The 22,529-nt window shown below is 39.1% G+C and overlaps 1 protein-coding gene across 10 annotated transcripts in view; it reads right to left on the reverse strand.

Moving 5' to 3' along the window:
* The window catches only part of NRXN1 (neurexin 1), a 728,802-nt gene that overhangs the window by 119,517 nt on the left and 586,756 nt on the right, over window positions 1-22,529 (reverse strand). For all 10 annotated transcript variants that reach the window (XM_075147347.1, XM_075147346.1, XM_075147345.1 and 7 more), the window contains one exon: window positions 4,443-4,614. In XM_075147347.1, the coding sequence (XP_075003448.1) occupies window positions 4,443-4,614 (172 nt within the window). The remainder of the gene's footprint in view (window positions 1-4,442; window positions 4,615-22,529) is intronic.

Consider the following 22,529-nt stretch of genomic DNA (forward strand, 5'->3'; position numbering starts at 1 on the left):
TACCTAAATCCCCTATAAATGCTGGGCAATCTTGACATGAAAAGTCAGAACATTTTATTTAGAAAGTACTGAAATTAATATTTTGACATTACTAAAACCAATTTCCTATTATTTTGTTTTTCCTTTGGCCGTAATTGTTAGTTCCGTTTGACCCAAATTAACAAGTCCTTTGGGTTCCTGCCATAAATGCATTCTTAGCAAATCTACATTTCAGTGTAGAATTATTACCTAACTGAAGTTACAAGAGCAGCCTGTTCACAGTAGTAGCTGGAGTTGCTACTATGGTGCAGTCTCATCGCTGCAACATCGCAGCGGCCAGACAGTCAGGAAGGGCAATTAAAACCAAGTTGTGAAGCAGACAAGATAAGCCATAAAGAGTAGAAAGGATCTGCGTGGAAAATGGGGTTAGTCTATTGATTAGGAACTCCGACTGCACAGTCAGCAGTTTTCTTATTCCTGTTTAATATGATCGGAAATTAGGCTGCATCCAGATAAGTTAATGGGAAATCACTATCTGAAAAAGAGGCCAAGGCGAAATATTGAAGTTCTTCGGGAAGGTGCAGAGGGATGATAATCATTCGGTAAAGAGACATAACATTGAATTTAGTTAAGAAAGATGGAATATACAAATCCAGTACAGATCTGGGTATCTTAGCTATCAAAAAACTACAATACGCTATTCTCAATCGTAGGGCTAGCCACCAGCCACTGACACAATGAGGAAGTGGGAAAACAGGACAAACATTTAATAAAGGGCAGAAATTGAAGTGCGCCTCCTCACAGCTCTAGCATTGCACTCAGAGAATTGGCAAGAGAGAAACTTTGGAGTAAAAAAAAGACTTTGACATGAGTCTGGAAGAACATATGTACCTAAAAGTAAACCTCTGTTTCTGAAAATCATCCAGCCATTTCAGGACACCGAAATCTTACATTTGTCTAGGATTAAAACACATTTTTCCCCACTATTCTGCAAAAAACAACCAGCCACCTTTACAAGGATAATCATTCTCTACCACTTCCCCCACCTCTTTTTCTTTTACAGCTCTCTCATTTCACATCTACTCAGACACAAACTGAAGGTGCATTGGCCCAGAGAAAACATAACACTTGAGTCTAGTGGGACGGAGAATGACGTACAAGAGAAACATCCTAGATCCTCCTCATCTTCAGGGTCATTTCTGCATTTTATGCAGCTCTAGGATAAAACACGCAAAGCAACCATGGAAGCCTTATGGAGCATTGCCATATGATACTTTTTGCAAGGTGTCTACCCCTCTGACTGCTCTTAAAGCAATATTAGAGAATCATGTGTGCTACACCAGCTAGAAAACCCTTTGCAAGAGCACTAAAATCTGGGCAGCTCCTGAGACCCAGGACTGAGTTCAGACTCCCTACAAATCCCACACAGACTCGTGGCAATCAGGGACACATCTCTTTTTCAAAAGATGCTCACTTTGAGTATCAACAGGGGTGCCCACGGCATCCTCCTAGCAAATGATGCGACACTGACTGTTATTGGGTCTTGGGTGCCACTATCTACAGCAGTTAGATGGGGCTGTATGAAGGCTCCACAGGCAATGAAACTGGAAAATACTGAGCCTCTGACCAGAAACTCCTCTCAGAAAATCTTCACAAACAAGCCATGTTTTGTAGTCAGACACTCCAACCAGAAGTGTAATCTTTCCTTTTAAAGGAAGGAGAATTGATCAGTTGGTATGCTTTAGGCAACCAACTGATTTTTTTAATATTATTTTATTTTTTAAAAAAGGAAATCCAACATAATTAAGAATAGCAAACTTACTAATTAAGCTGCTAATCTTGTTTCTATTCTTAATTTTAAAAAACCAAGAAGTAGGAGAGATAAGTCTGTGCTTATGTACAGTGGTGCAGGCACATTGAGAAATTATGCAGAAAGAAACAATTCAGGAAACAGGCACAAAGCAAAAAAGAATATTCTTTCTAGCACTGAAATGAAAGCTAATGAGCCCTCGCTCATGCGGACAGGATCAAATTTGGTCCATATTGCACAACTGTCCTCCATCCAAAACATTAGCAAAGAGCAAGTTAGCTGGTTAACCAGTACGGCCAGGTACTACTGTCAGTCCCTAAAACAGCAACAGCAGAAGCACATCTAAATTGGATGCAGCAATATTTGCCAAACTGTGTTGTCTGATACCTTTAAGAAGTCACTTTTAGAAACACTACTTTTAGAACTGGAATGACAGTGGTAGCTTTGAACATGGTGCCATTAATATCTTCAGAGCAGCAGCAACCTTGCTCAAAGGCAGCATAGTCTTCAGGACAAGCCTGTCTCTCTTCTAAAAGGTACATCAATACCAGTCTGCGAAGAAACTAGTGTTAAAATAGGGTTTAAATGAAGAGTGCCAAACCTGATGGAGCAGCATGGAAACATAAGAGAAAGGTATGGCTAGGTGCTCTCATGCTGGGAAGGGAGAAGAGATTGAAGGCGAAAAGGGGGAGGATGGATTTCAAAAGCGATGCTATGGCATCCAGGAGCCATAAAATATAACTATGGGAAAGGCAGAGAAAATTAAAGGCCAACAGCAGTCTTGGAAGATCCAGCAATAAAGCAAGCCAAGGGATTCTGTACCTTGGCTGATGAAGCAACTGAAAATGGCTCTGAATGCAGCTTGCGCATGGATTGCTAAAAGAAGCTCAAGAAGCTCTAATTTTTTGTTTTCCTTTTTCAAAGAAAACATCCAACCTCCTTCCACTCCACTAATCCCATCACAAGGAAATCACTCTATTTTCTAAATTGATTTATGTTCAGTATAAACAAATTCTGTGTGCCACTATCTTCAGAACTCAACTGCAGTTCGTCCTTGTTGTAGCCACTTTGTATTTTCATGAAGATAGAATAGAGAAGAAAAAACAAAAATATTTTCATGCTCGTCATTTACATAAAAACCAAAAGAAACAAAACAAAAACCCCAAACCTTTTTTTGTTTCCTTTCTGCTACATAGGTCTTGAACACAAACTAAGACACACTCCCCCTCAGCTTCCACCATCCTATTTCAGCTACCATTTACCAAGCACTGCAAAAGTTAGAAAACAAGACGGTAAGGGGGAAACGGGAATATCTGAAAGATCACAGGACATATTTCATTCAGTATTCCCCTTCCCCTCAAGAGTTAGTCACCTCTGAGAGATGTGGCTAACTTAAAGCTGTTAATTGTTTCTAACCGCCAGAACTCTCACTCATTCATAACACATTAGCACACAGGGTTTTTTAATAACCTCTGCTATACATAATTTCATTTGCGATGCATACTTTCATTTTTATTTTAAATTCTAAATTATTTCCAAGAAGTGACACGAAGGGTGATATTTCACCTGTGGGATTTTTTAAAATTATTTTTATTTTTTAAAAAGTCAGGTGAACAGCTGGACTACAACTCAAACACCAACTAAAAAAACCCAAACTCTAAATACTAATAATTAGTACAGGGAATGACTTATGCATTCCCTAGAGAAACATACCCTTCTGTCCCACTCCACCCCGAAAATGAAGAATTTTCTACTTTTAAACAGATAAATCAGAACTATCATTTATGTAATAGCAAATATGCAAACCAGGATACCTTCCACTTACATCTCTAGATTTGCTGCCTTTTGTTTAATAATATAAACACACACACCAACTGTTAACAGATAACATGCAGATTTGTAAGTTACCATTAACGGCTCAGTAGTCCTATTCAATAAGAAAGGGATTGCGTATCTGAAAAAACCTGTTGCCTTTAAAAATGAATAAAATTAGTAACACAGTAATCTTCAGTGCGTGGCATTTGCATAAAATTAAATATGGGTCCGATCAAGGCAACTCTATATTCACGCGAGCGGTCCCGTTCAAGTAACCAGCATCACTTGCATAAATAATATCCTGTACTTTGCATTTTAAGTTAAGGCATCTTAATTAGATTGGTTGGTTGTACAACGAATAACTGATACACCTTTTGATTTATGCCTGTTGGAACACTTCTGCTAGATTCATAAGCTTCAGACTGCTTTAATAGCAACCTGTAATTAAAAGAACACAGACAACCTTTTCCTCAGTAAATGTTACCCCATCGCTTGGAGATCGATTTGGAAGTCACTTTATTGTGTAGCTTTTGTCAAAGCCTTTTTTCCCCCTAAAACAATGATTCAATAAAAACAAATGAAAACAAGAAACAAAACCACTATTTCATGCCTTTGTAACTGTATTTTTCCGCATCCATTAATAACTTGAATTTCTGCTTTTAACTCACTTAGGAAATGCCATCATCATAAACTGCACATTGCTCAGGACTCTTTAACTACTTAATTAGCTACTAAAACACTGCGAAGGAGCTGACGTTGTATTAGAAGAGAAGCAAAATGAGCCAAACTCCACGCATCCCCCACCCTCTTACTCACAAGCGTTTGTGTAAGCCCTTACCTGCTGGGTAACGTTCGATAACTGGCCAGTTGTCCACCTGTAACGTGGCATTGCCACCACTTCTTGTGAAACGTACTACATGGTATTTTCCATCATTAATGATTGCGTTGATCTCTTCAATAGAGATGTCGTCAGTTCCAACATTAAATTTAACTCCAATTTTTCCCTGGTGCTGCATATTTAAAAAAAAAAAAAAAAAAAAAAAAAAAAAGAGGAAGAAGGAAAAGAAGAACTAATTAAGAGTTGTTTTAGCAAGAAATAGAGACAGCGTGTCATACAGGGAAAGATTTCTAACAACATCTTCCCCCTCAGATCTAACTTCTGAAGGCTTGCATGTGGCAGTGACAAGCCTCCTGACAGCTTAGTAAGTCCGGGACATCTCTTTGATGGATAATTGATATTCCAAATGAGTTATTTCACCAAACTGAGTTCTCTCCTTTTCTAAGAGATTCAGACCAAGATGAGGAGTGGGGAAGGAGGAGGAAAGCTCAAGTTTTCTTTCATCGTCCCCTCCCTCACCTCCATGAGGATTAAACACCATTTTTCCTTTTAGGCTTTTAAAAGCCTTGCAGTGTCACTTGGAAGAGGTATGAGGGGTTTCTGGCTATAAAAGCCACAGCCCAGCCCTGCATCTCCTTTCTCCAAACCTCATTCACACTCAGTGTCTTCACAAATGATAACAAAGGAGAAAACTTTTTGTTTTTTCTAATGGAGAGATTTTTTGCATCACATTGTAGTAGCTCCAAATCATTAAGACACAATTGACTAATAAGGACTTTTCTGATCAGAGCCAGTGAGGGGTGAAAGGCATTTGTGACACAGGGACAGCATCTTGTTCCCACTAAGGGCTGAGACACTGATTTTTTTGCTGGGATTTGCCTGTAAGCTCCTCTGCCTGAGCACGCATAGGGCTAAGGGGACTTCATATGCACATTCATACTCAGGACCAAGCCTGCAGATTTGCCGGATAATGGTGATATTAGCACGTTTTCATTTTTATCGTCTTTTAATTATTAAGATGTTCACTCTAATGGGACATTTACATTTTAACAAAGTCTTTTAATGTCTACTAAAAGTTTAACTTACAGGCATCGTGATTTTTTTTTTTCTCCTGTAAAATCAATTCTGTTCTTGAATAAGGACACGTATGAAATTAAGGAGGAAAAAAAAGAAAAGAACTGCACAGTATGAGATTAGGGGCTTGTGCATAATAAGTGACAATTCTATGTGAAATTTCATGTCATTGGTACTGGTACGTCCTTCTTAATAGTTAAAAAACTTCTTTAAGGTTTTACACTACCAGAAGTAACACAGTGAAACATTTCACTTTGTACCTCTTGGTCATTCACGTCAATCTTTGCAGACCCAGCTTCACCTCTTCCCTGTGGCTTTTGTGTCTGCTCTCTCTTTCTCTCACTGCCCTGGCACCACTCCCTGTAGTAAGTGTATCCTGCAGCTCCTTGTCTGTAGAAGTCTCCCAAGCAAAGAACTCATGAGTTCTTCCACTTTATTTTATTCTTTTTTTAAAATACCTGACTTCATTTTCCAACAGTGCTTGCATACTCCAGTTACATAGTTGAGCAGCTGCTGAACACCTTTGGAGAAAGTCCCTCAAGGCTTTGGCACTACACTATCACGTCTTCAGCTATGATCTTTTTTAAAACAATAAAAGGACCATTCCCTGCTGAGAGTCACAGAATGACTCTGAAAAGCATTTTTTTTAACTTGCTCAGCTGCTTAAATCATGTTCTAAACACTCCTCTTTTTTTCCTTGTGGGTTGTTTTAAAATTCCTCTATTGGCCGGTCCTACTTTTGCATGCCTATAGTGTCAATAAGGGATCCACCTCACCCAGCACATGCTCACCTCCTTTTGCCTCTTGTGCGAGTTGCAGAGCAATCTCCCAGTTATCTTGGGAGAGTAATTGTAGCTCTATTTTATTTCAACTGGTTCAACTATGACTCAGAATAGATTTCACCCATTTTCGCCCATGGAGAAAGTAGTATCTTATTTGCTTCACTTTTTCATTCATATGCTTACTCTATACAGAAATGTATACGAAGAAATGTAACATTGTCCTGGCTCTAAAGCAGTCTCCTCTTCTATTAATTTATGAGATGCAGAAAACCAGCATGTAATGATACTAGCATATGCACCTTTTCACAGTACCTTCAAGAAATCAAAAGCTTTGAGGATTAAAAAAAGCTGACTAATTTTACAGTGATTCATAATGATACTATTCATAACCTACACTTTACATACCTGCTTTCCTATCTGCTATATATATATATACACACATATATTATTTTAGATCAAAAATTACAAGGAAAAAAAGCCACCTTTGAGTGAATAGGACAGGTGCAGGCAAAATGAAATGGCATAAAAGGCAAATATATCAGCAGCTTTTCCAAAAGAAGAGAATGTGGTGCTGCAATGGTTACCAAGTTACCATTTGTAAATGGCCAGGTATTGGCAAGTGAAATGAATGCTTTGCAGGCTTGAAAGCAGACCTTCAGCCTTACTTGATACATATACAGTTTTTAGTAAAAAAAGCAAGTTTCCCTGACTTCCCTACATTTGTACAGAAGTACTGTGCACAGACACCAAGCATGGAGCTGCAAAAGCAAAGAATATCACCCTAATAGTTGGTAACATACTATAGTGATTTTTTTGGCTCTATTTCTAACATATTTGTGTAGCTGAGAACATGAAAAACTCCATATTTAAAGGATACGTTTCATTTTTTCACGCTTCTTCAGCACCTGTGGGCATTTGCGTAACCTCCCATAAAACAAGGAAGCAAATCTGGGTTTCGAGTTTAAGTCTTCCTTATTATTATATCCATATTTAAGTTTGACTTCTGAACATAACACTAAACATGATATGGACTACAACCCCATTGTGCACAGCCCTTTAGAACCACAAAATAAAATATGATGTAAAGACCTGACAGTACATGGGCCCAGACAGACGATGACACTACCACAAAGCAGTAAGTCACCATGTATCAGCTGAGTTGCAATGAGCACCTCTGTACGTAGATAGTGGGTTTTTTAAGCCCTTGCATAATCATGCAGTAGTTTGACTCACTGTACTCCTCCTTCACTGCAAGATAACGTAAGTCTCATTATTTTTCATTTGTCATTGGTTAAGACCATGTGCACATATGGTTATTGTGGATCAGCTGACGTACAGTAACCTGTTGAGATAACCTGATCTCAGCCCTCAGCCCTGTGATGCTTAATATAATGGGCCTGTAGCCCATTAGAAAAAACTGCTTTTTATTTTTCCTTCTTCTTTTTGGAGCAACGTGGTAGTGTGGAAGGGGAAGAGACTGATAAAACTGAAGCAAGTTTACTTGCTGAAGCAAGCAAATACTAAATTACTGTTTCTGCTTTGCCAGCCTCAGTTGCATAGTGCAGTAGTAGAAATTTTCCTTTATCATTTGTTCATTCATAATAATCTTAAAGTTATTCTTCCTATCAGAAATGGCCTCAGACAAATGCTGAATGAGAGGTTCCCTCTTCAGCACCCTGATGATGGGCACTATAGAAACGTCTGCGCGTTACTAAGTACCGCAATAAGTCAACATAACTGTTGAATGATGTTATCCTCGCCAGTGACCTGAAATAGCACGGCATTTCAGGCTCACGTTTCTAGGAGGCTATGTTTGCCCACTAGCAAAGATGATCATTTCAGAGGTCCTCTGGTAAAAATCAGCTCTCTACACAGGGCCCGCAGAAGTCCACCATGCTGTTTATGGTTCTTAGCCTGTGTTTTATTTTTCTCAATCTACCCAGCTGTGAGAGAACATAGCAATGAAATCAATTCCTTTTCCTATTGTGCCTTTATCTAATCTGAAGTGGGAAGGCCACAATAACAGAATGGAGACACGTAGGAGATGGGAGAGTCTCCAATATTATTTCCAAGAGAGGCCAGAATATAGGACACAACTTCAGAAGAGTGAAACCTTTCAAGAAGTAGCATGATCCTTGTTCTCTGTCTCTGGAAATTATTTTGAACTTCAAATCAGAAGGCGCTATGAACACTGCTACAACCATCACATCACCACCACCTCTCCCAAAGCGGCGGAAGGACCTCCGATTCATCTACAGACAAGCTGCCTGACACTCTGAGCCCCAACCAGCAGCTCTTCAGAAAAGCTAAACTTTAGGTGCTTTGGCCATGTAGCTCTCCTGTTTCTGAGGCCAGGGTGACTTTCTCTCCACAGTACCACACAGGCAGATAAGCTCATTTGGTGTCACCTAACATACTACAACATCTACACCGTTACTGCAATGTAGGCTTTGCCTACAGTTTAACTTCTGCTGTCCAGCCACTTGTAGGAGTCCAAGCTCACAGGGTAAGGACAAATATGTTAATGGCTTCAAAGCAGTTGGATTAAAGCATGAGATACACATGTTTAGCTCCAATCCTACATTCCTAATGTGCTATGAAATGCTAAGAGTTTTGATTGCTCAGACAGTATAGATGTGTGTGCATGCATGTGTATATACCAATCATTTCAAAACATTTTGTCTTCAAAAGCACTGGCAGCTACTATTGGAATCTAGCAACTCCAGTGGATTATTTTCAAGCGTGTTTTATGAATTGTGCACTCTAAATACTTCTACCTTGGCTTTAACAGGCTTCTGACGAAGCACCGAGAATGCTGATGAACCTGAGAACCAAGCGAGAAACGTGAAATGCAAATCAAGCCAACAGCTGACAGTGCAATTTGTTCCCTGTTGGACCCTAGTAGTTCCATGCTACTGATCTGCCGACTTCAAATGCTGTAAAACCTATGCTAGTATTTAAAAAAAAAAAGTGCGTGCGTATCTCCAGAATAATGATACTTCCTATAGCATCAGCAAGGTTTTACTGCTCTTTGTACCAATAATTCTGGAAGCGGTCAAACATGAGCGTGTGCGAATTTGGCACAACAGTAGTTTTAGAAAAGACCACAGACAACCTAAGCTCATAACTCTTACAACCTTTAACCACTTCCAAAGAAAAGTAATAGTATCGTGACTCCCACAGGTGAACAAATAGAGCAAAAAAAAGAATCAAGCGTACCAGCTTGCATCTTATAGTGTCAGTCCCTGAGGCACAACTTTCTGGTGAATGCGATAACAAAGTCTTAGAAGTAACCGAGGGTTGACTTTGATTTTATTGAAGAATAAATTTCTTCTTCTACTAAGAAAAGTGAGATCATTTTCACTCAAATGTAATCAGAGGCTAATATTCTATATTATAGAAATGTATGCAAAATAATTAAAATAATTTCTGATTTTCTCAATCTTGTAAGGAAATGCATATGTAAAAATAGTACTGTTTGTACTGTTTGCTTCAGGAAGTGAGGGGAGGGATACATAATGGCCAGAAAATACATTTGAACTCCAAGATTAATTGAGAAACTACGTCTCTCTTAGTTTAATGATCCATCAATATTTCTTTTTACCATCTAGTATCTTCCAGAGGAAATGTTTCCTGGGAAAGACACAGAAAATATAGAACTTCTGGGAAGAGTTCTTTGAATGAATCCATCTTTTATATTCCAATGAAAGAAGTTAACTTTCTGGATATGCGTTTTTAAATTCATATTCTCAGGTATGTCATTAATCTAACAACACAATTTTTTTTTTTTTATATTTTTTGTTACTGCTTTTCTCTATGACAAGTGATAAAATATTTAACCTAGTTTTTACCATCAGTAACCAAATCTTTTTATTTTTTAGTCAACCACAGGACAACACACCATAGACACCGGCATCCTCATGTCATCCCTCATCTTGAGTACTTACAGTCAGGTTTTGTGTCCCTTCATGAATTCAGAAAGGTAACCCTTTTCAGGGATGAATTACAGCTTTCAGTATATCAGTGCTTGACATACTATAGAAGATGTAGGAGGGGCTTGGAAACTCTATCAGAGCGCTAGCAGGCACAGTTATCAGTCATAGGTAGGCACTTCAAGGAAGGAAGCAAAGATTTTTGCTGATGTCTGATAGGGTGCATCCACCCAGTATTCAGTCTATGATAGACTGGCATCTGACAAGTGTGAAGCTGTTTGGTTTCTCTTTCTTTTCCCGAAAGCTGGAAATACATAGTACTGTGGAGAAGGGAAAACAGAAAATAATAATAATAAAAAAATCTTCTCCCTTTCCTGGTTGCCTAAGCAAGGAGACTGAGCAACTCCCAGTGTTCCTTCTTGCCAGTTCTCACCATTTATTTGCAACTTTCCTGATATTTGCTTATTTCTTAAATCCACAGCTCTGTAGACCTTAGGTTATGAGAAAATCCCACTTTTCTTTTTAAAACAAGCTTCTAGTTCTGATAATTGTACAGAAAAGCTTAAAACCCAAAGCCTTGCAGGCTACTGCATTGGCAGGCTTTCAATGGAAAGAATTGAAAATCATGTTAAATCCCATGATTTTAAACTAAATACTTGATTTTTTTTCCAGTTGGAGGTGTGATACTCCGTGCAAGTGACACCGATTTCATTACCCTCATATCAAATCTGAGTAACGTGCAGCAAACTGGGCTTCCTCTCAATCCAGTCTCCCAGCAATTTTGACTGCTCCTCCTTCATGACTGGACCTGCTTCTGGAAAGATTTGTTCTCCTTTACTTGACTCTCAGCTTCCTGGTCCCCCAGATGGTAGGGGTGAAGGGATAAACTGACAATACTTACTTCCCAAACTGCTCCACAAGACTTTATCTGCAGCTGACTGGTCTTTTTGAGCCTCCAGTACACAGCGTGCTTGCACTCAGGAAATCGAATTGAAATTTTGAAGGATATAATTTTACTTGGCTTGAGTGGTGGCTAGAATCCAAATGTGACCCTTGGATTCCTGCAATAAGCACGGTCAGGTCTGTGTTACCCTTTTGCATCCACCAATCCAAATTGAAATTGCTGCCTAACACTACGCTAAGCCACAATTTGTACTATTCAGAGAGGAAAAATGTTGTCTGCAGAGTCAAAAATGTTGCCCATATTTCCTGCAGCACCTGTGCACGCTCACCTAAGTGCAAACCCAAGCACACATTTCTCATCTCCACCAAGATCCTTCCAGAGACAGTACAAGGCACTTGAAAAACAGATCTATAATTATAAATATACAGCAACAAACCTTCCCCCCCAACACCAGTTTTGGGATCCTCAATCAGTTGTTTCATGGATTTTGCTACAGAGAGATGAAGAGAGAATTTGCTAAATATTTTTCTCTCACATTTTACTCAGAAGCTCTGTAAGATCATTTCATAAACCTTTAAATGACCCCAGTTTCATGCCATTAAGTTATCTAGATTTTCTAAATCAATATAGAAATAATAAAAATTCATTGTTCACCAGATGCCCCTGGTTGACATATAAGAAATAGCACTTTCACTGTAACAATATTATGTATGCAAATACATACAGATGCTACCAGAGCTACTGCACTCTTAAATGTTGCTCTACAAAAATTAAGCAGCTTCTAGCCTTAAACCAATGACCCTTAAAAGAGGTAAGTGAAATATGGGCTCACCATCACGCTAATATACAACTGAGGCGTACCTGAAAAAAAAACTACTTAAGTGGCTCACTAAGTGGAAGAAGTGACGCATGACTTAAAACGATTTTTTTTATGTCACAAAATGCCATATATGCGATCACAGAACAAAAAGCCTGGAAAGAAGATATCACAGAAGTGTTCACTGCCCCAGTGTTTCAGGGTAGGAAGCAACTACTCTTCACTACTATGAAATAATGACTTGTATCACTTTCTGCTTTAAAATAATTGTCCTCACAGTCTGCTTTAAGTGTTGTTATAGCAGTTTGATTTATACATAAAGCTCAGCAAGTAGGAAATGTAGAAATATTTATAAATCTACAATTCTGACACTTCAGCTCTCAGACTGCAGCTTTCCTGTTTAAACATTGTAATTCTCACTACTATATATCATAGCTGTATTATTTCAAGTTACTCTGATGATGAATTACTGAGACGATACAATTACCCTAACAACCAGCCCCCCAAAATGCAATAGTTATGGAAGACATATGGTGTAGAGCCTGCAGCAGCAGCATACTGCATCTTATTATCCACTCAGCATCATTACTGCAGTACACAAAATTAATTTTTTCTGAGAAAATATGCAGCAAAGAACAATTTAAGTAGTCAGCCCTTAACATGGTACTTTCCTTCAAAACAAGCACATGTAGCACAGAAACGTCTTGACCTTGCTAGTGTCTCACCAAGGATTCACAGTTGTGGTGAGATGGTATGGATGGGTTGAAGAGACTACAGATGCTGTTATACCAAACACAGCCTAATTTGAAGGAAAAGAAAGTCTTTTAACTACTGGCCAAGGTAACTCACATGCCTTGACTTTGTTCTTGCATGCTTATTTTCCATGTAGGCAGGCACCTGTGAGCTTGTGCACCTCAAATACAGTATGCCCAACCTGAGGAATGGCATACCCATTGGGAGCTCCAGCTACTCAAAAATGGCAAACACTGTTCCTCCCCACACATACATTAACACGTGTTTCCAGATGAGCACAGTGAGATTTGAAAATGGTGCTTGCTTTCCACTTTTTTTACAGTGTTTTTATACAGAGATGATTAAAATAGTGTTCCTGGGATTGGATACTGTCATCCAAAGGTGTAAAGATACTCCTAGAAAAAAAACAAACGAGTAGCACCTTGATATAGGTACAATCTAATCCACACTGGAAATTGTGCTGGTTTAAGGGTATTGATTTCTGTGCTTAGAAAGGCTTCACAGAACTCTTCTGATGACTTGTGTGTCAAAACCAATCCAAAATCAGCCAGAAGGAGGTATAACTGGGACCAGAAGCGAAGAATCAGCAAATTCTCAAGCAGGCTTTCATGCTAAATGATTAACAGCCACATGGTCAACACACATGTTCATGAAAACACAAGTAATAAATTTTTGAGAATCTGAGTCAAAGGGCTTTTCATATTAAAAACCTGTAGGGAATTATTAAAACCCAAAAATGGTATTAGACACCCAACTCCTACTGAGCTTTAATGAAAACTGAACACCTACCTGCCATTCACACCTTTGATAAGCTTTCCTTTAATATGAACAACACTCTTGAATATTTCCAGACGCCTACCACATTCACTGGCGCAGAGTACTTTTAAACACTGTTTAAATGCAGACTTCGTATTCCTTTATTGTTCTGATTGCCTGTATATAAATGTATTTCTAGAATTATTTCCTAACCCTTCTTCTCTTGCTTTGGAGTCTCCAACTGGAAACAACCTGTTCCTAATTCATCTTGGCTGCTGAGTATTCATTATTGACATGGACTTACGTGAAAGAAAACTGAAAGAAAAAAACAAAAAACCGAGCCCACAAAGTGCTGTAAGAGCCAAGCATCTGAATAGTGGGCTTACATGAATATTTTTGTCTCCTATCTGTAAAATGAAGAAAACACGATATTCTCACTTCAGGAACTTACTGTCTATCTGAAAAAATTTGTATCTGCAAAGTAGTTAAGTAGAACCAAAAAAAAACAAACAAAAAAAATCAATTACTAGTCTATAAGACAAATGGACAACTGAAGTGAAAAGACCTCACACGAGGAAACACAGCTATGCTATTACCAGACGGCAGAGCTACAACATGCCACAGGTTGGTCTTGGGCTCCCTACAGAAAGGCAAGTCCTGGTTCTTGTCCCATTTTCTGAGCAGTCCTATCGTTTCTGTTGCCAGCTTGCTTTCTTTTATCAAGTGTAGAGTCCTCCTACGGCAAGCTTTAATACCAGGTATATTTTTCTCAATGGTAGTAGTCTCCTTTATCTTACCTTTCTTCATTTTGAAGATCTTTCAGAATCAAAACCAATTTGACAATTTGCCTGCGTGCTGTGCTGAGATACGCAGTGTGGAGTAGCCTATTATCAATGCTACAACAGAGGATCTCACTTCTTTTGATCACTTAATGCTGCAGAGCATGTAAAAATTCTTACACTGAATACATGTAGCACATGAAGTGATCAAACAGCTTTAGTTGACTGGACTGTAAAATCCAACGGGTAGTTGGAAGGGGAAAAGCAAAATCTGATAGCTACCTCTACGTTCTCCTCTGCTACTGCTGCTAACAGCCCCCAAGGTTTGAACGACATTGCTTTGGCATCTTAAAAAAACCAAAAGAAAACAAAAAACCACGCTGTGGAAGAGAAGTGCCACAAAGTAATGAAAGGGCTGCGTACAGGAAATCATTAGCGTTTGTAAACAGCTTCTATAGGGAGGAAATTTTTGAAAGAAGCATTGCAAATAGCACGAGCACCTTCAACAATACGCTCTTCGAAATGCAAGAAGCTTGCAAATAAACTTAATTGTATTTAGAAGAAACCTGCCAGATATTTGGAAAGGCTAACCCCAAGCAAATCAGACAAAATCAAAACAGAAGTTAACCCACTGCGAAGGAGCTTTGCCTACAACAGAGTTAAGGACTGTCAGGCCCTGAACGCGTCTCCGAAGCAGGGAACAGTCATGAATGTTGTTGTCTTCACTGGAATGATCAGCATCAGGCTTGAATGATGTCCAAATATATGATTTGTGTTAATGAACACAATGGTATTTTAAAAAAATCCCTAAAGTATATAAATACTTGCTTTACAACATGTAGCCAACAGCCATTAAGAGCCAAAATTGCAAAATGCATCATTATCTTCAAACTGCACAAGGGAATGGGACAATGTCGTCCTTTTAGTTATAAATTCTTCACTTCTTATGTACTTTTACTATTGTTGGAAATTACCACTTTGCAAATGGGGTCTGTTAGGCAACCAACAATCAACTTTTTAGGGCATTATTCCAACCTCACTAATAGTGTACTCCTGATTTCTACCCTCAGTGCATCTATTTTCTTCTCTTTGTGTTTTTTATATAGCTGGCAGATATTTACCTCTGGAAGTTAAAAGTCAGAAGTAACTCCACTGAAGTCAAGGCCACTTTAGAAATAGCAAAGTGGGAAAACCAGGGCATCTCTCATTAGAGTTACTTGTCACTTCTTCAGAGCTTCTGTCTCTTACCACTATTCTCACATATCGCAGCGTGGAAGAGATGCAATGGTAAAGTATTTGACAGACAGCTGCTGCAAATGATGTGCTTTCTGGCTTTACTAAGATCAAGGTTTTCCTAGAAAAAGCTTAGTAGAAACCAGACATATAACTGTTTTCATTTTCGTACTTCTACAACTTTAATGTTAGTGAGGGACTACTTGAAAAGGAAAAAAAGGGGAGGATACTACACACCAGAAGACCTCCACTACAAATAGCTACCCTACAAATACATCCCCTCCCCATAGCTCAGCCACTCCAAAACCCAACCTAGCTTGCTGGCATATCTTTGACTTGTGACACACATCTTTGATTACTTGAAGGCTGTGAATAGCTTTGCTTCTATTTGGTCAGATAAGCCTTTCCAACTACATCAGGGTAGTGGGGAAGAGAACAGGCATCTCTAAAAGGGAGGACAAAAAAAAAAGCAAAAAAAAAAAGCACAGAGTCACTAGGAAGAGGATTCATGGACCTGTTAGAACAAGTCTCACCCTTAAGATTTCCTAAAAACATAGCAGGGGGAAAACTCTGCATTTTAAACAGCCTTCCGGGTAGCTTACATTTGAAATGCCTTGTGCTCTGCAGCAGATCACCCAACGTCTTGCTGACTTTGCTAGCATCACAGAGGTGAGGTTTCCACACGGGTGAACTAACCCCTCTGGGGCAATTTATTCAAGAGCATTAGGCTCAAAATGGCTTTAGTATAGTATCAGGCAAGGTAGGTGTGCGTGCATGTGTGTGACTGTGCACGCATACAGCCTTTCAGATATTCTTCTGCACTAAATGTGATAACTTTAAAAAGGGCTATAAAAAGCAAACTCTATTTCTTTTTCTTTTTTTTATTCTTCCAAATTGTTCTTTGCCCACAAATAGTCTCATTAAGCAGTAGTATCATTAGAGGACATGATGCACAAATTTTTTCACCTGAAGTGAAGCTAGCTTTTTGCCACTTCTGCTTTGCCTGTGCAATTGCTAACAGATTTCTTGACTCTTTCACCATAGCAAAGGGCATTTGTGATTGACAGATCTCCCCAATAAGCTTTCTCCCATTTCCTCCTTCAGCTCTGCACATCCTGGGGACTGCTCAGGCAGAGCATCGTGCAAGTACTGTGCCCATCCTGCTGTGAAGAAACTCCACAAACTCCAGCATACAGAACATACCACAAATAAGGAAATCTATTGGAGCTGCTCTTCCACTAAGCTCCGCTTCTTATAGTACAGGAGGACTTACTTTGCCTCCTAGATAATTATAATTATTTTCTGTGCTGCATCCCACACTCAGAAACTAAACTTGAAGTAGAGAGACGGGTACTGACAATCAAAACCTTTTCCACCTTCTTTCACCAATATAAATACATCACGATCTACATATGTATGCAGATGCCTCTGTGCGTGTGTGCTTGTATATCTATATGTTTTACGTATGCATACATATGAATGACAAGTGAGACAGAACATCCTACTGCACACACTCCATATAGAAGGATAAGAATGCAAACCAGCATAACAAATATTTGCCATTACTGCTTAGTGAAAGGTGTTCAGGTACTAAGATGACAAGCAGAATAGGATAACCATGGTAAACTGAATTCTATAGGAATGATAATATTAAATAACACCACTTGTAATCACCTCAAGGCAGAGACCTTGTCCTCTCATTTGTTGATAGATAACATGCTTTTCTCTATAAGTGACAAATTACAGAAAGGTGAAGTTTGCAGAAGATGTACATTCTTGAGCTTTGCAGTTTTGTTCTTTGACTAATTTAACTAATGCCGTTCTAATTTAAAATGTCTTCAGTGTATCAGTTTCAGTGCTGATGGATGTTTGCCTCCTGCAGAATACTATCAATTAAGAGACTTATTCTAACCATAAAAATAAAATAATGCTCTGTTTATTGTTAACAGAGAGACTAAACTATAATAAAGATTCCTGATTAATTACTTATCAAGGAGAATTGACCTTAATTAGGGTCAACTTCTATGGCAGACAGCTTAATTTATTCTTTAATTTCTGTGTGTGAACACATTTGTCTCTACAGAACAATTGATTCACAGCTCAATTCAAACTTTCCAATTGTATTTTTATTTTTTAAAGGAAAAATAAATAGAAATGGTATCTTTTGAAACTGGTATATCTGTTCAGAGTAAGACGCAACTGCCTTAAGTAATTAAAATTAATGTTTACTGGTTTTCACTCCTATTGCCCCGCTGAAACAATTCTTGCAGAGATAGCACTATTAGTGGGATCTGGTCAGTTCTTGGACCCCCCAGTACCCTTAAACTGCCTAGTTCAGGTGCTGATATCAGTGCAAGAGCGGGGTGCATCTCCAGACAGATAAATATTCAGACAGTCAGCCTATGCTGCATTATCCCTTCAGTGCCCTTCTCCCATTGTTTGAGGGGAATGATTTTAAACCAGCTTAGATATGTTGACACAGCTAATTGTCATGCCTTTGACTGAAGCACAGATAGATCTTTAACTTTGTTCTCTGCAGATGTAACAAGTAAGAAACAGTAAACTAAAATAATGTGTAATGTGCCTACTTAATAAAATATCTAGGGGTGTGCATGTTCCACAGTCATTAGTGAGGCTGATATATAGCACAGACAACCCCAGGTATGCATATACGAGGAGCAGCTGTGGCATTAGCGAAAAATCAGGCTGCCAAACCTATCTAAGAAGCTGGGTAAATACTCAGGAAATCTTGTGCTGAGATGTGTGCTGTCACTGCTAGATGTCTAACTCCGTGTACCCCAAGGGAGGGTAGTTGGATTCTGTTCCTTCTCATGTATCCTCATAACAATTATTTCAAAAGATTAATTTCCTCAAAAAAAAAAAAAACCAAAACCCCTCCCTCTGACATACAGCTAAAATGATTGCATTTGGAAAGGTCTCATGGATTCACTGTTTGAAACTACAAAACTCTCACTACTTACCATATTTACCTTTAAGTACTTACTAGTATTGATATCAAGTAAGAAAAGGTTCTAGCTTGACTCTTAGTAACTGGGATGGATAAAAAAAAGGAAAAAACAGGCCTGTTTTCCTTGTGAACAATTGTTTCGTTCTAGAAATTAATGAAACACAATATGAAGCCTCAGGATGCAACTCATGCAGAGGTGGTCTATGATCCACTGGAGAGAGTTGCTTTGAAAACTTTATATAAAAATAAATAAATGGAAAAAAGTCCATAACCAACTATAAAGCACTTAATACCTCCACAGTTTTCTAATAAGGGAATATATCCAAAATCGAATACATTGAGGTAAACCTTCCATATCCAGCATCTAACTTCTTTCTCATTACTATCCCTGTTGGGCAATGGACTTAAGGTTTGTTGGATACAGAAGCAAACAAAAAGTGCAGGAAGCAGTGCAGCAGGAGTGGCCTTTAACCTTCAAGATTTAGTTTGCAATTTATAATCTCAGAAATTTTTTTCTGGCCATTTATAATCTGTTGATTATAAATCTACAATATGAGCTAGATTCCAATTACTAGTGAAACCTGTTTACATCATGCTTACAGCCTAAAAAAGCCATTAAAACAAATAAAAACAAACAAAAAAACCCACTCACTAGGCAGCTCTTCACTCAGAAGGATTTAGACCTACTTTAGGAAACACTATACTCTTATCCCACACCGTGTCATCGCAGGCTGGAGTGCTTTCCACTCCAGTGAGTCCAGGCGGTCCCAACTTGGCGATTCCCACCACCAGCCTCCACAACCATTCCAAAAGCAGAACTAGATCTTAAATGCTGTTTCTATGCAGTCTCCTGCTTTTTTTCCCCCAGATTTCCTGGCCAAGCTGAAGTTTTCAGGTTTCCTTAGTTTCCTATGCCTTTCTGTGGCATAGCCTCACAAAATAGTAAGCCCACTCCACATCTCCCTTGTTCCTGGAGAAAAAGACATATAAAAGGGCGCTGTAACATGAAGGGTCAGGTCAGCAGAGCATGACGGTGACTTCAGGGATCTATGAAAACACATTACTGATTAAAATATCACCACACTACAGTGTTACAATACCTTCCACATAGCTTGGTCCTAAAGAGTTTTCGTATGAATCAGTGGCATTAGATTATGAAATTAAGGCTTGCTCTGTCTTGCCCCCATGCTTTCTTACATCTTTTGTAATCCACATACCCTCCCCCCACCTCCTAAAGCACCTCCAAACATATTTTCCAAAGAGAATATGGTAAAACATGTGGACATAAAAAGTACCATGCATAATAACTGGTTTTCTGCCCCCCTTGGGCAATCCTAGGGGTATTATTGTTGGTAATAATTTGTTTTGCTTTAAAAAGCAAATAAGTGCAAAATAACAAATGCAAACATGGAGAAAATAATGCAGAAATTTGTATTGAATAATTGTATAGGCTTCCAGAATCATTTTATATTATGTAGACTTAGAAGAACAATTCAATGTGGATATTGGCTGCAAGAAAGTATTTTATACGTTCTTGCTACCACCAGAATAGCATCAGCAAACAGTTCTAACCAACCCAGTAAGCCAAATCATAAAGCTTCAGGCAGTCATGAAAAACTATTGATTTTTTTTTTTTTTAAACCTTTCTTCAGCTGTAAATTTCTATTGATATGTGACAAAAATGTGCAAGTGGCATTTGCTAGTATAGCCATTGTGGGAAAAAACCAAGATTGCAACTTCTCTGCTTAAGCCGCTTGGAAGCTTAATGCAGTCAGCTTCAGACTGCTCCAGCCGATCTTGGATCAAATAAAACACAACATATATGTTTCCCAATAGCAATAATCAAAACTGAGGTTTTCAAAACAAAACTACAGCACGAAGAAATGGGCTGGATATTTCTTTTTATTGCTGGGAAACAGACTCCTAACAACCAACCATGTGGATTTATTTTATTTTTTGAAGTTAGCTCATCTATCCCATGTTGTTATATGACTGATACCTCCTTCCTTCCCCCTGACCACGCTCAGGGCTAAGGGGCTGTGATCTCTGCTCGCTTTGATTGGCATGTCTTCATTCCCTACAAGCAATGACACTTCAAAAGCCACGGCTAGGACACCCTAAGAAAGGACGACACAAGACTGAGCTACATGTTGCCCCTCCCTCCTCTAAACATCGTCTTACATATTTTCCCTCCTCCTAACAGCGGAAAGAAGAGCTCACTCCCATCGGAGCTTAGGTCCTCTATTCACCATCAGCCTCTGCCAGTGCCTCTGGCATGACTCCAACCTTTTCAGGTTGAAGGTGCGTCTGCAGCGCAGGTTGGGTCTCTCTCTCCGGCAAACAAAAGCTATAAGGATGGGGTAATAAACTTTCAACAGCGACTAGGGGACTCAAATGCAGAGCTGCCAGCAGCTGGTGCTGCCTACAACACTGTAACCCATCTTTACTACTGCTCTTACTCGTATGAGCTAGAATAATTTGATTACATCTACCTATAATATATTCACATTTCTGGCTGGCTATACTGTGGCTAGCACTCAGTCTCTCACCTTAAATATGCTGTTGAGAAAACAAGGGTTGGGGAGGTCCCAGGAGTGCAAACTGATCATGGTTTCTAAAATTATGAGGAGAGAAACTTGGGTAAATATTTCTTTTGCTGCCCGTGTAACAAAATGAGCTACTGAAATTATATTATCAGAGTTTCCAACCAAATGCAGCAAAATATAGAAGGACTTTGGATTTGACCAGTGCCAGATAATTCAGACACTCAATACATCAGAGGAAATCAAGCCTGGATAGAGCCACACAGCAGCTAAAAGGATAAAAACCATTCACTGCAATTCAAATGTTAGACAATTTCCTTCCAGACCTTCATGTTGGAGCACAGCACCAAAAAGAATAGAGATGGGAAGCTCCAAAGATTCCCTGAGCTTTGTACTGCTCTCCCCGACGCCTGGAGAGGCTGCATATTGCTCCATTTTCAGCTGCTGCTTGCACCACCTTCTAAGGGTGGGGTGGACCAAATCCCATATTTAGTTTAATATTGTAATTCTTGGAAAGAACCGTAGCACTCTTTCCACCTTCTAGAGTCGTATTCTCCAGGTTTGTTACCAGCAGCAAAGCGGTGTAACGCAGCGGTGAAGGGGGCTAACGGGGGAAAGTGCACTGCCGTGACTTCCCCCCTGACGCTGGCCTCGCTGCTTTTACCTATGCTTCATATTACAAAGAAAAATACATAATGGCATTGTATATTTTTAAAAAAAACCTGTCTCAGTCTTCAGCTATATTATTGCTGGCATCCCATTACAGCTTCTGCAGACCAGCAAACTGCTGGTATTTATTATTAAATGAAATAGGATAGGATGTATGTGAAGTGCTTGCCTGCACCTGCCAATGCTTGTCTCAACTGTTGCAGAGGATACAGAAAAAAGCAAAAGAGTCTCAGGGTTAGGAGACTCCCAGCTTAATGCTTTTTAGTGCTATAGACTACCACAGTCATTTCAGTATCTCTTTGCTTCGGTTCATCTTTTGTACAGTAGGGATAACATCTACGATGCCAGGGAAGATGCGAGGACGCGGTCCTGCTCCCAAAAATACGATAACAAACCCCACAGAGATTGGCAAGAACACGAAGATCTTTCAAACACACATCTTGGTCTTCAAAGTGCAAGTCAGGACACTTGGAAAAGAGATGATTTTTTGTGTGCCTTTGCACTTTTTCCTCTTTTACAGCAAAATCCTAAGTCTTTTCCAAAGGAAATTTAAGCCGAGGCAAAGTGTATATATTGATTAATCATGTTCATATTATATCTGAAAAACATTTCTGCCATCTCCTCTTTGAGATGTTATTTTTAGAGTTGGGGTAGGAGCATATTTAGATGGAAGGGAAAATATACAGAAGAAACTGCATCTGCAATCACATTTCCTGATTAGATCTTAGCAGAGCGCTGCCTGTCTTATTGCTACTGGTAAATACGGGGCAGTAAATGCCTTCAGTACTAACTCATGCTGATGCTCTCTATCCCCGTCTTCTTTGCAAGTCAATAGTGTATATTTGTAAGTACGGGAAGACAGGGTTCATAGGTATGC

The sequence above is a fragment of the Calonectris borealis genome, chromosome 3, assembly GCF_964195595.1.
Source record: "Calonectris borealis chromosome 3, bCalBor7.hap1.2, whole genome shotgun sequence".
Classification (NCBI taxonomy): domain Eukaryota; kingdom Metazoa; phylum Chordata; class Aves; order Procellariiformes; family Procellariidae; genus Calonectris; species Calonectris borealis.